The sequence below is a fragment of the Bos indicus x Bos taurus genome, chromosome X, assembly GCF_003369695.1.
Source record: "Bos indicus x Bos taurus breed Angus x Brahman F1 hybrid chromosome X, Bos_hybrid_MaternalHap_v2.0, whole genome shotgun sequence".
Lineage (NCBI taxonomy): Eukaryota > Metazoa > Chordata > Mammalia > Artiodactyla > Bovidae > Bos > Bos indicus x Bos taurus.
The window spans coordinates 51,541,979-51,554,454 of NC_040105.1; the positions used below are offsets into that span (position 1 = coordinate 51,541,979).

At 40.2% G+C, this 12,476-nt stretch overlaps 1 protein-coding gene across 7 annotated transcripts in view; it reads left to right on the plus strand.

The window, feature by feature from the left end:
* The window catches only part of PHF8 (PHD finger protein 8), a 97,594-nt gene that overhangs the window by 23,789 nt on the left and 61,329 nt on the right, over nt 1-12,476 (plus strand). For all 7 annotated transcript variants that reach the window (XM_027535105.1, XM_027535102.1, XM_027535106.1 and 4 more), the window contains 4 exons: nt 7,337-7,422; nt 7,806-7,914; nt 10,429-10,589; nt 11,813-11,954. In XM_027535105.1, coding sequence (XP_027390906.1) covers nt 7,337-7,422; nt 7,806-7,914; nt 10,429-10,589; nt 11,813-11,954 — 498 coding nt within the window. The remainder of the gene's footprint in view (nt 1-7,336; nt 7,423-7,805; nt 7,915-10,428; nt 10,590-11,812; nt 11,955-12,476) is intronic.

The following is a 12,476-nucleotide window of genomic DNA, read 5'->3' on the forward strand; positions in this document are numbered from 1 at the left end:
CAATGCAAACAGTGACAGACTTTATTTTCTTGGGCTCCAGAATCATTGCAGATGGTGACTGCAGCCATGAAATTAAAAGATGTTTGTTCCTTGGAAGAAAAGCTATAAGAAACAATCTAGACAACATATTAAAAAACGGACATTACTTTACCGACAAAGACCTGTCTAGTCAAAGCTATAGCTTTTCTAGTAGTCATATATGGATGTGGTAGTTGGGCCATAAAGAAAGCTGAGTGCTGCATAATTGATGCTTTTGAAGTGTGGTGTTGGACAAGACTCTTGAGAATCCCTTGGACTACAAGAAGATCAAACCAGTCAATCCTAAGGGAAAGAAGGACTGATGCTGAAGCTTCAACAATCTGGCTACCTGATGCGAAGAACTGACTCATTAGAAAAGACCTGATGCTGAGAAAGATTGAAGGCAGGAGGAAAAACGGACGACAGAGGATGAGATGGTTGGATGGCATCACTGACTCGATGGACTTGAGTTTGAACAAACTCCTGAAATTGATGATAGACAGGGAAGCCTAGAGTGCTGCATTCCATGGGGTTACAAAGAGTCAGACACAAGTGACCAACCAAACTGACTGACTTGCACAGGGGCCATGGTAATCTTCTCTGTATCATTACCATTGGAATCTTGATAAAGATTGTTTTGTATCTATAGATGGCTTTGGGCAATGTGGACTTTTCAACAAAATTGATTCTTCCAATCCATAAACCCAGGATATCCTTCCATTTCTTTGTGTTTTCTTCAATTTCTTTCACTGATGTCTTGTAGTTTTCAGTGTAGAGATCTTTCACCTTCTTGATTAAATTTATTCCTAAGTAGTTTATAGTTTTTGGCACTACTGTAAATGGAATTGTTTTATTTATTTTTCAGATAATGTTTTTGGTTTATAAACATACTACTGATTTTTTCATATTAATTTTTTAAATTAATTTTTTGTTTTTGGTTGTGCTAGGGCTTTGTTTCTGCGTGTGGGCTTTCTCTGTTGCAGTAAGCAGGGGCTCCTCTTTTATTGCAGTGTGTGGGTTTCTCATTATGGTGATTTCTCTTCTTGTGGAACATGGGCTCTAGGCCCATGGGCTTCAACAGTTTTGATGCATGGGCTTAGTTACCCCATGGCATTTGGGATCTTCCCAGATCAGAGGTTGAACCTGTGTCCCCTGCTTTGGCAGGTGGATTCTCAACCACCAGGGAAGTCCCGCATGTTAATCTTTTTATCCTATAACTTTACAGAATTTATTGATTAGCTGTAACAGTTTTGGGATGGAATTTTAGGATTTCTTATATATAAAATCATGTCACCTGCAAACAGATAATTGTGCTTCTTCCTTTCCAATTCTGATGCCTTTTCCCCCTCTCTTGCCTGATTGCTCTGGCTGGGATTTCTAGTACTCTATTGAATAGAAGTGGTGAGAGTGAGTATCCTTGTCTTGTTCCTGATCTTAGAGGAAAAGCTTTCAACCATATACCATTGAGTCTGATGTTAGCTATGGGCTTATCTTATATGGCCTTTATTATGTTGAAGTACATTTCTTTTCTACCCTACTGAGTGTTTATGAATCAGTGTTGAATTTTGTCAAATGCTTCTGTATCTTCTTTTGAGATCACTTTTTTCTTTCATTCTATTAATGTGATGTATCACCTTTATTAATTTGTTTATGTTGAACCAGCTTTGTGTTTCAAGGATAAATCCCATTTGATCCTGGGAAATGTTCCCTTTAGTTTGCTGCTGAATTTGGTTTGCTAGTATTTTATTGAGAATGTTTCTATGTGTATTCATCAGGGATACTGACCTGTAGTTTTCTTTTCTTGTAGTGTTCTTACCTGTCTTTGGTACCAGGGTAATCCTGGCCTCATAAAATGAGTTCTGGAGTGTTCCCTTCTCTTTGATTTTTTAAAAAAGAGTTTAAGAAAAATTGGTGGTAATTCTTCTTTAAATGTTTGATAAAATTTACCAATGAAGTCATCTGGTCCTGGGCTTCTCTTCTCTTTGGGAAATTTTTGTATTTATTACTGATTCAATCTCCTTATTAGTCTCTTCAGATTTTCTATTTCTTCCTGATGCAGTTTTTTCAGGTTGTATGTTTCTAAGAATTAATCTGTTTCTTCTAGGTTGTCCAATTTTTTGACTTATAGTTGTTCACAGTTCAATCTATTTTCTTTCTGTTGTTCAGATTGGATAGTTTCTGTTGTTCTGTCTTTAGGTTTACTATTTTTTTCCCTCTATTGTCTACATTCTGCTGTTGAGCCCATGCAGTGAGTTTTCATTTAAGTTGCTTTAGTTTTTTCTAAGGGCTTCCTTGGTGGCTCAGTGGTAAAGAATCTGCCTGCCAATACAGGAGACACAGATTTGATCTCGGTTGGGAAGAGTCCCATGGAGAAGGATATGGCAACCCACTCTGGTATTCTTGCCTGGGAAACCCCATGGACAGAGGAGCTGGTGGGCTACAGTCCATGGAGTCTCACAAGTGTCAGACATGACTTAGTGACTAAGCAACAACAGTTTTTTCTAAGAATGTCATTGGTTCTTTTCTATATTTTCCATTTCTTTGCAGAGATTCTAGTTTTTGCTTATACTTTTTATTTATTCATTTGTTTCTGGCATGTTTATAATTGTTATTGAAGCATTTTTGTGGTTGCTCTTTTAAAATTTGTCGGATAATTCCAGCATCTGTGTCATCTCATTAGTGAGATTACTGATTTTCTTTGTTCATTCAAGTTGTGATTTTTCTTGTTCTTGATAAGCTGAGTCATTATTTTCATTATATCCTGAATATTTGGGGTATTACGTTATGAGACTCTGGATGTTATTATATCTTGTTTTTGCAGACTTCTTCAGACACTGCACTTCATTGTCAGGGTAAGGGGTAGGTACTACTCTTTACTGCAGGTAGAAGTAGAAGTCCAGGTTCCCCCACTTGCTGTCTGTTGACACTCACTACCTCAGGTACTGCTGTCATCTGGTCAGGCTGCCTTCTCTCCATTTTTCAGAGTCATTTTACCTTTTATTTTTCTTACTGTCCTAGATTTTTAGCTGTACTTAGTGAGAGTAATAGGGAGAAGTACATTTACTCCATTATTCCTGAACCAGAAGTGACCGATTAATCTTTCAAATAGCTCTTTGGAGCTGTTATTTTCTCTCATGAGGTTAAATAGCTTGCTCAAAGCTACACACCCAGTTAGTTGTTCAACCACAAGTCAAACTTGGGTCCCTTGGACTCTTGCTATAGGATATAATACTGTAGATAGTATAAGGCACTGCTGGGTTAAACCATTTTCAAGTGGGAGATAGAGAAAATCAGGCTTATAAGCTCACACACACTCCACATTTTTGTTCCAAGTGAAATCAAGTTAAAGTGGATACCACTCTCTTTAAAGCAGCAGAAGGGTAATCCACAGCTTTCAGAGTGTGTAGCAAAGGGAAGAGAAAAGAGAAGGCTTAGCATTCATATTCAGAGTTTACTAGATGTAGTATATGGGCTGCTGAATCCCTGGTCTGGAGAAAGTCTTGTAGGGTGTGGAGTTAGAAGGATCAGAAGGACAGCCTGCTCTGTTAGGGCTCATAGGTTGTTTTTGGAGTGGCATATTTTTTTAATAAATTTTATTTTTTAATAATTATAGATTCATGAAAAGTGAAAGTGAAGTTGCTCAGTTGTGTCTGACTCTGCGACCCCATGGACTGTAGCCTACCATGCTCCTCCATCCATGGGATTTTCCAGGCAAGAGTACTGGAGCAGGTTGCCATTTCCTTCTCCAGAGGATCTTCCCAACCCAGGGATAGAACCTGGGTCTCCCACATTGTAGGCAGACGCTTTACCGTCTGAGCCACTAGGGAAGTCTCAGCCTTAGTCCTTTACATTCTATTCATCTCTCTTTGCCTGCCATCCCCTGGCAACCACTGATCTTTTTACTGTCCCCATTGTTTTGCCTTTTCCAGAATGTTATGTAGTTGGAATCATAAAATATGTAGCCTGATGGTGTTCTTTCAAAGTTTCTTTCATATCTATTCATGGCTTGATAGCTCTTTTATTTTTTTTCAGTGCTGAATAATATTCAGTTGTCTGAATGTACCACAGTTTATCCATTCACCTACTGAAGGACATCTTGGTTGCATCCAGATTTTGGCAATTATGAATGAAGTGGCCATAAACATCTGTGTGCAGATTTTTGTGTGGACATAGTTTTTAGTTACTTTCAATACAGAGAGTGCAATTGGTTTTGTAAGAAACTGCCAAATTGTATTCTAAAGTGGCTGTGTTTTGCATTCTCACCTGCAAAGGATGAGAATTCCTGTTGTTCCACCTCCTCGCCAACATTTGGTGCTGTCAGTGTTCTGAATTTTGGCTATTCTGTTATGTGTATAGTGATATCTCATTGTTTTAATTTGTATTGTCCTATTGATATATGAAGTGGAACACCTTTTCATATACTTATTTGCTATCTGTACGCCTTCTTTGGTGAGGTATTTCTTCAGATCTTATGCCCGTTTTTAATCGGGTTGTTCATTTTCTCACTGTTGAGTTTTAAGAGTTCTTTGTGTATTTTGGATAACAGTCCTTTATCAGATATGTCCTTTGCAAATATTTACTGTCAGTCTTTGGCTTATCTTTTCATTATCTACCTTTCATAGAGAGGGTTTTAATTATAATGCAGTCTGGCATATCAATTCTCATTTTTCATGGACTGTGCCTTTGGTATAACATCTAAAAAGTCATTGCCAAACTTAAATTTATCTAGATTTTCTCCTGTTATCTTCTAGAAGTTTTATAGCTTTGCATTTTGTATTTCAGTCTGTGATCCATTTTGAGTTCTTTTTTGTGGTGAGTATAAGGTCTGTGTGTAATTTCATTTGTTTGCATGTTCAGTTGTTCTGGCACCATTTGTTGAAAGGCTGTCTTTGCCGCATTGTATTACCTTTGCTCCTTTATCAAAGATCAGTTGACTCTATTTCTGTTGATCTGTTTCTGGGCACTCTTTCCTGTTCTATTGATCTGTTTATTCTTCCATCAGTACCATACTGTCTTGATTATTGTAGCTTTTTAAAATTTTTGCCACACCATGCAGCATGTGGGCTCTCAGTTCCCTGATAAGAATTGAACCTGCTACCCCTGCATTGGAAGCACAGAGTCTTTACTGCTGGACCACCAGGGAAGTTCTGATTACTGTAGCTTTACAATAAGTGTTTGAGTCAGGTAGCATTGGTCTTCCAACGTTGTTCTTCTCCTTCAATGTTGTGTTGGTTATTCTATGGCTTAGATATTTTGGACACTTAGTATATTGTGGCACCAATCCATTTAATGATTTTTTTTCTTCTAGCCATGTCCAGTGGTTCAGTGGATTGAGCCGGGGCTTGGATTTGCACATGGGAGTGATGTAAAGGCAGTGGGGCAAGTGAGTTGAGGGTATCTGTAAGAGAATGGTTGAAGTGAGGAATGATGGAATCTATAAACTAGATAGGGAATAAGGGTGAAGGCAATAGTAGTTGAACAGGTGAAAAGTAGAATCAAGAGATTTTGAGGGCAAAGAACAGGTGTAAAGAATGAGACCTGGATGGATGACCTTGTGGTCAGAGAGTAATGTGTGCATTTTATATTCCAGAGGTGTAGCAGTTGCAAGTATTGATAGGGTTTTGCGGGATGGCCATGAGAATTGGTAGCTGAAATTGGAGTGGAATCTCTGAAGATGAGAAGGTCAATGTGCTAAGAGGCTGGGATGTTAGGCCTCTATATCCTTTACTATGTCACGTGAGAGGTTGGCAGGACTTGAGATGGAGAGGAATCTGTGAGCAGGTTCCTCAATGAATGAAAAAGGTATGTTTGGGAGATGAGTAGCTGACAGTGAAGAGGAGTGGGAAGAGGTATGGATGAATGATACAAAACTCAGAAGAGTAGGAAATCTTATACAAAGATAGAGGAGAGATGATTTCAGAGTCTCACTGGAAAATGAGGGGGACGTCCACCCCTAGCCCAGCCCTGAGTTGTAAGGGTCTGGGAGAATGTACAGCTTCTACCTGACCAAGTTCTAACACAGTGCTTCTGAGACTTTCTGAGGTGAAGGACCAGGGTATTTTTTTTTTTAATTTCCAATCTGTAATGGACTAATGCTTTTATGAAATAAAATGTCCCCAATTTATTGATCTGCAACAGATTTACAGGGTTAGCAATGGGGAAGGTGATGGCGTCCTGATTCCAGGAAGTCAGTTCATGAGCATCGTCTTGAACCAAAATGGTTGGAGCTCTGCCTTATTTTTATGTTCCCTGTTCTGTGTGGCTGACCAAAGATTTTAAGAGTTAGATCTTAGCCAGAAGATTTTTAGAGGGCTGCTGATGACTTCTTTGGTGAGGAAGGGTTTACATTTTGTGAGATTACTAGCTCACGTACATGTAAACTGAGATTTCCAAAATTATGTCTTTCTCAGATATTATAATATGAAATTAATAATGCATGTTCATTGTAGAAAATTAGGAAATACAGATAAGGAAGAAAAAATGGTTACCATAATCCTTCACTGAGAGGGAAGCACTGTTTTCATTCCTTTTCATTTAATAAATTGCTCAAAAAAGTTTAGGAGAAGGCAATGGCAGCCCAATCCAGTACTCTTGCCTGGAAAATCCCATGGACGGAGGAGCCTGGTAGGCTGCAGTCCATGGGTTGCGAAGAGTCGGACACAACTGAGTGACTTCACTTTCACTTTCCACTTTCATGCACTGGAGAAGGAAATGGCAAACCACTCCAGTATTCTTGCTTGGAGAATCCCAGGGACAGGAGAGCCTGGTGGGCTGACGTCTATGGGGTCTCACAGAGTCGGACACAACTGATGCGACTTAGCAGCAGCAGCAATAAAGTTTAAATGTTTGATTTTATATAGGAATAATATTTTAGATATAGTGGTTAAATAAAATATTATTATTAAATTATTATTAAGATTAACTTCACTGTTTCTTTTTACCTTTTTAATGGGGCTATTAGAACATTTAAAATTATGTATTTGACTCACATTATATTTCTGTCAGACAGCACTGCTCTAGACTCTCTTCCAGCTTTGACCATTCTGAGTCTTAATGAAGCTTTATTGTCTGTACATTTTTAGCTCTGTCATAATTATTTTAGACCGTTGTGGTACAATAGAACTTTTTGCGTTGACAAAACAGTTTGATAATCTGCCCAATATGGTAACCACATGTGGCTATTGAGCACTTGAAATGTTCCTAGAGTGATGGAGGAACTACATTTAAAATTTTACTTAATTATGTATTGAACAACACAGTTCTAGACCTTATGAAAAATAAAATTTCCACAAACATTGGCTGATTTTCTCTTTTCTAGTTGTGTTGGTGTCGAAGAGGAGAAGGCTGCTGACATTGACCTCTACCACTGCCCCAACTGTGAGGTCTTACATGGGCCCTCCATTAGTAAGTAGATCTTGGGGTTTTAAAGAGAAGGCAATCCAGACAGACAAAGCAAAGGAAGCTTGGAAGGGAAATTGCCTTTGCCTGAGTGCTTCAGATTTGTCTCCCTTGGGAAATAGGAGAAGCTTATGTAGGCCCTGCAGGCCAGCAGCTGCTCCACTCAGAGGGCAGAAATGCAGTTTCACCTCCCTCCCTTATTTAGGGATTCCCCAAAGGAAGCACCTATCCTCACCAAGTGCTTTTCTGAGTCCATGAGGGCTTCCTTGACTCCAGATGCCCCAGTGCATTGTTAGATTGGAAGAGAAGCAAGATCTGCTGAGCCTTTTGCTTTTAGAACCATAGCCTGTAGCCATTTTGACTCAGTCTCTTGTCTTTTTCTGGCTTAGTGAAAAAACGCCGTGTATCTTCAAAAGGCCATGATACACACAAGGGGAAGCCAGTGAAGACGGGAAGCCCTACATTCATTCGAGAGCTCCGGAGTAGGACCTTTGACAGGTGAGGACCCCCTACTCCAAGGGCCAGTGAACGCTACTGCTCTGGGAAGCTGGGACCCATCTCTTCTCAGCTTTTCTACTGGCTGTCCCACTAGGTGCCTCCATCATTTGGGGATGTTTGCAGGGCTCTGTGAGTTCCCTTTGTGGGGAGATCTTCTGTTTTAGTCAGTTTCTGAGAAACATTGTTAGAGTTTCATTTGATGTACAGAGTACATTAAGGTCTACTTGTAGAAACTATGAGTAGATAGAGAGGCAGTTTTTGCCTCAGTCAGGAGAGGATATTTACATGTACCTAGGGAATGCTATAACTAGAAAGAGTCTTAAAAACCAGAAATTTTAATTCTCTCATTGTAGAGAAGCGGAAACTTTCTGGAAAAAAATTTTTTTGAGTAGTCATGTATTTCTTTTCCAATCAAGAAAATATTTGTTTCCTCAAAAAATTAAGATTGGCTTATTGAAAATAAACTACTTGAACAAAAATAATGAGTTAGAAAAATTAATGAATAAAAACACTCTTTTGCTTAGTTTTTAATTCATTTGACCATTTTCAGCTCTCCTGTAAATGAAGTGTTATTTAGGATTATAAGTATTTCTTCAACTTAATATTTGTTTTATTTAAAGGCAATGAGTCTCATTTTTACCCTACCCCCCTCAGGTCCCTTCTCCAAAGTCAACCAATTTCTTGTGCATTCTTTCAGAAATAGTTTTTGCTTATACAGACATATATGAATGTGTGTGTTGCCCCTTTTTTAAAATTAAAAAACACAAATAGAAACACTTACTGTTCTATATCTTGCTTTTTAAAAAATATAAATTCTGTATCTTAGAGGTCAATCCATAACAGCATATTCCGATGTTCTTCATTCCTTTTCATGGATATTTAGTACTCCATTGTATGAATGTATAGTTATTTAAGTAGTCCTCTTGATGAACATTTAAATCGATTCTAGTATTTTGCTATTAGGAAAAAAACGCTGCAGTTAATGTCTTTGTACTTAAGTGTTTGAATATGTGAGTGAGTGTACGTGTAGATTTACTACCTAAAAGTAAAACTGCTAGGTCAAAGGGTATGTGCTTTAAACATGTTTATAGATATTGCTAGGTTGTTTCTAATGTGACCACATCATTTCATACTCCCACTAAACAATGTGTGAGGGTCCCTATTTCCCTATTATCCTGGCTAACACTGCTGCTGCTGCTGCTAAGTCGCTTCAGTTGTATTCGCCTCTGTGCGACCCCATAGATGGCAGCCAACCAGGCTCCCCCATCCCCGGGCTAACACTATTTATTATCAAACTTTTTTTTGCCTTTCTAATAAGATAAAAAATGAGATTTCACTGTTTCCATGTGAAACATGATTAAGGAAGCATGTATATTATGATGCATTTATAAGTCATCTTTATTTTTCTTCTCTGTTAACTATCTGCTTACATTGTTTGACAGTTTTTCTGTTGGGTTACTGCCTATTTCTTATTGATTTTTAATAGCTTTCCATGCAGAAAATTTTAAATTTTAGGTAGTTTAATTTACTTATTACTATTTTTTATGGCTACTGGGCCTTGTCTTTTCCATAATTTTTTCTACCCTGTGGCTTTATTTTTTCTAATTTAATCTTTGTTCCATATAGAATTATGTAAATAATGAGCCAGACATTGATCTTAATATTTTTCCAGATGTTTATCCCAACACAATTTGTCAAATAGCCCATCTTTTTCTCCAACATGATTTTAAGAAAACCAGAAACCCCTGTTTTCTAGTTAACTAACTATATATGTGAAGAGAGTGGTTGTAAAAATTGTTTTTGTTTTCTAAATCAATCTTTTCTCTATTTTCCAGTATTTTAAAATGGGGTAGTACTGCTCTGAAAGTGAAAGTCACTCAGTCCTGTCTGACTCTTTGCGACCCCATGGACTGTATAGTCCATGGAATTCTCCAGGCCAGAATATTGGAGGGGGTAGCTGTTCCCTTCTCCAGGAGATCTTCCTAACTCAGGGATCAAACCCAGGTCTCCCGCATTGCAGGTGGATTCTTTACTAGCTGACCCACCAGGGAAGCCAAAGAATACTGGAGTGGGTAGCCTATCCCTTCTCCAGGGAATCTTCCTGACCCAGGAGTCAAACCAAGGTCTCCTGCATTGCAGGTGGATTCTTTACCAGCTGAGCTACCAGGGAAGCCCAAGGTGCTGCACTGGGTTAGTGTAAATCAGCTAAACTTGTCTGATACCTCTTTTCTTCTGGGGCAGGCTATTGACTGGTTTGTTCCTTTGTCATCTAAAGAAGAGCGTTATATTGACAGGATATCCTGGATTTAACTTCCCACCTCTGCCAGTGGCCTGGCTTCTTGCCTTCGATAGGTCATTTCTTAGCTGGGATGTGAAGTTTATGCCACTTATTAGTTGCCAGCCCACATTATGTCCCCTCAGGAAGACCCCACACCTTTGGTGAGTGAAAGCATCCAGTGAGGCCTTCAGTAGCAGAGCTTGTAGGGTTCATGCTTTCTCTTGTGTGGCCCACAGTTCAGATGAAGTGATTCTGAAGCCCACTGGAAGTCAGTTGACCGTGGAATTCCTGGAAGAGAATAGCTTCAGTGTGCCCATCCTGGTCTTGAAGAAAGATGGATTGGGGATGACGTTGCCCTCACCATCATTCACTGTGAGGGATGTGGAACACTATGTTGGTAAGCGCCACAGACCCTTTTAACTGTGACATTGTTCACTCCCATCAAAACATATGACCCTTCCCTTCCAGTTTTCATTTCTTTTCTAGCCATCTTGGAAATCTGAGGTGATGTACCTTGCCCAGAGTCATTCTTAGGCAAAGCTAGAACCAAAATCCTGGTCTTTTTTCCTTTTCCTCCTGCTGCTGTTGCTGCTAAGTCGCTTCAGTCATGTCCAACTCTGTACGACCCCATAGATGGCAGCCCACCAGGCTCCGCCATCCCTGGGATTCTCCAGGCAAGAACACTGGAGTGGGTTGCCATTTCCTTTTCCAGTGCATGAGAGTGAAAAGTGAAATTGAGGTTGCTCAGTTGTGTCCGACTCTTAGTGACCCCGAGGACTGTAGCCTACCAGGCTCCTCCGTCCACGGAATTTTCCAGGCAAGAGTACTGGAGTGGGGTGCCGTTGCCTTCTCTGCCTTTTCCTCCCACTGCTGCTAAATCACTTCAGTCATGTACGACTCTGTGTGACCCCATAGACGTCAGCCCACCAGGCTCCCCCATCCCTGGGATTCTCCAGGCAAGAGTACTGGAGTGGGGTGCCATTGCCTTCTCTACCTTTTCCTTCTAATAGACCACAAACTCCAGGCTGAGCCCCATCTTTTACCTGGGGAATTCCAAAGATTGTTATGACCTCTTTGTACTCTGTTGAAATGAGAAAGCCTTTGACTTTTGCCCTCATATGCTAGTTGTATTCTGGACATGAGTTTTAGGGGAGAGGAAGAGAAGTGAGGAAGCAGGACCCAGGCAGATGGATTGTACTGTGAGACTGTGTGTCAGGCATTTCTGTTGCCCTAGCATGTCTGGACCTGGCACATAGGTCTAAGGAGAGTGTGAGGAATACCTACCCCCACTTCCCATATGTGTCCGACTCTGCGACCCATGGACTGTAGCCTGCCAGGCTCCTCCGTCCATGGGATTTTCCAGGCAAGAATACTAGAGTAGGTTGCCATTTCCTTCTCCAGGGGATCTTTCCGACGCAGGGATTGAACCCGGGTCTTCTGCATTGCAGGCAGACTCTCTGCCATCTGAGCCACCAGGGAATAATTCCCCCACTTCCCATATATGTGTAGACAAATACATTGAGAGAAGTTTTCAGTGTAAGGTCACTCTAGGGACTGATTAGGGGATGAGTGTTCCCTGGTCCCTGAGGCCACTTGGTACAGAGCCTGTCTCTATTCCAGGTTCTGACAAAGAGATTGATGTGATTGATGTGGCCCGCCAGGCCGACTGCAAGATGAAGCTTGGTGATTTTGTGAAATATTATTATAGCGGGAAGAGGGAGAAAGTCCTCAATGTTATTAGTTTGGAATTCTCTGATACCAGGTAAGAGGGGCAGGGGTAAGTAAAAAGCTTCACAGAGTACCCAGGACTTGTATATACTGAGTATGTATTAGTGTTCCTCTCCCTTCCTTCGGGTGGTTTCTTCCTTTGGCATGGGGAGCTGGTTTATACTTTCTAGGGTAGTTGCTCACATTATAACAACCAAATCATGTTTCTCCTTTACAGTTTCTAGCATTGGATAGATTATTCAGTGGCTGTTTTAATTAATTTTTGTCTCTTTTAAGATCCAGGACAGCTTCCTTAGACCTTTTTTTCTGGTATGTAGATTGTGGCATGGTCACTGTTTAACTCCCAGGATAGCGCCACTGTCCCAGATAAACACTTCTTTACCTGAAACTGAGCTCTGACAGGTTTCTCTACTTGATCTTCATAAAGAAGACACTATGACATAGGGACAATACAATACTATTAAACACCACATGCCAAGTGAGTGGGCCTGGGTGTGGAGATTCTGAGCATTCAGTGGAGGAAATGATCACCTGTGACTGGGGATGGCTGTGGAGC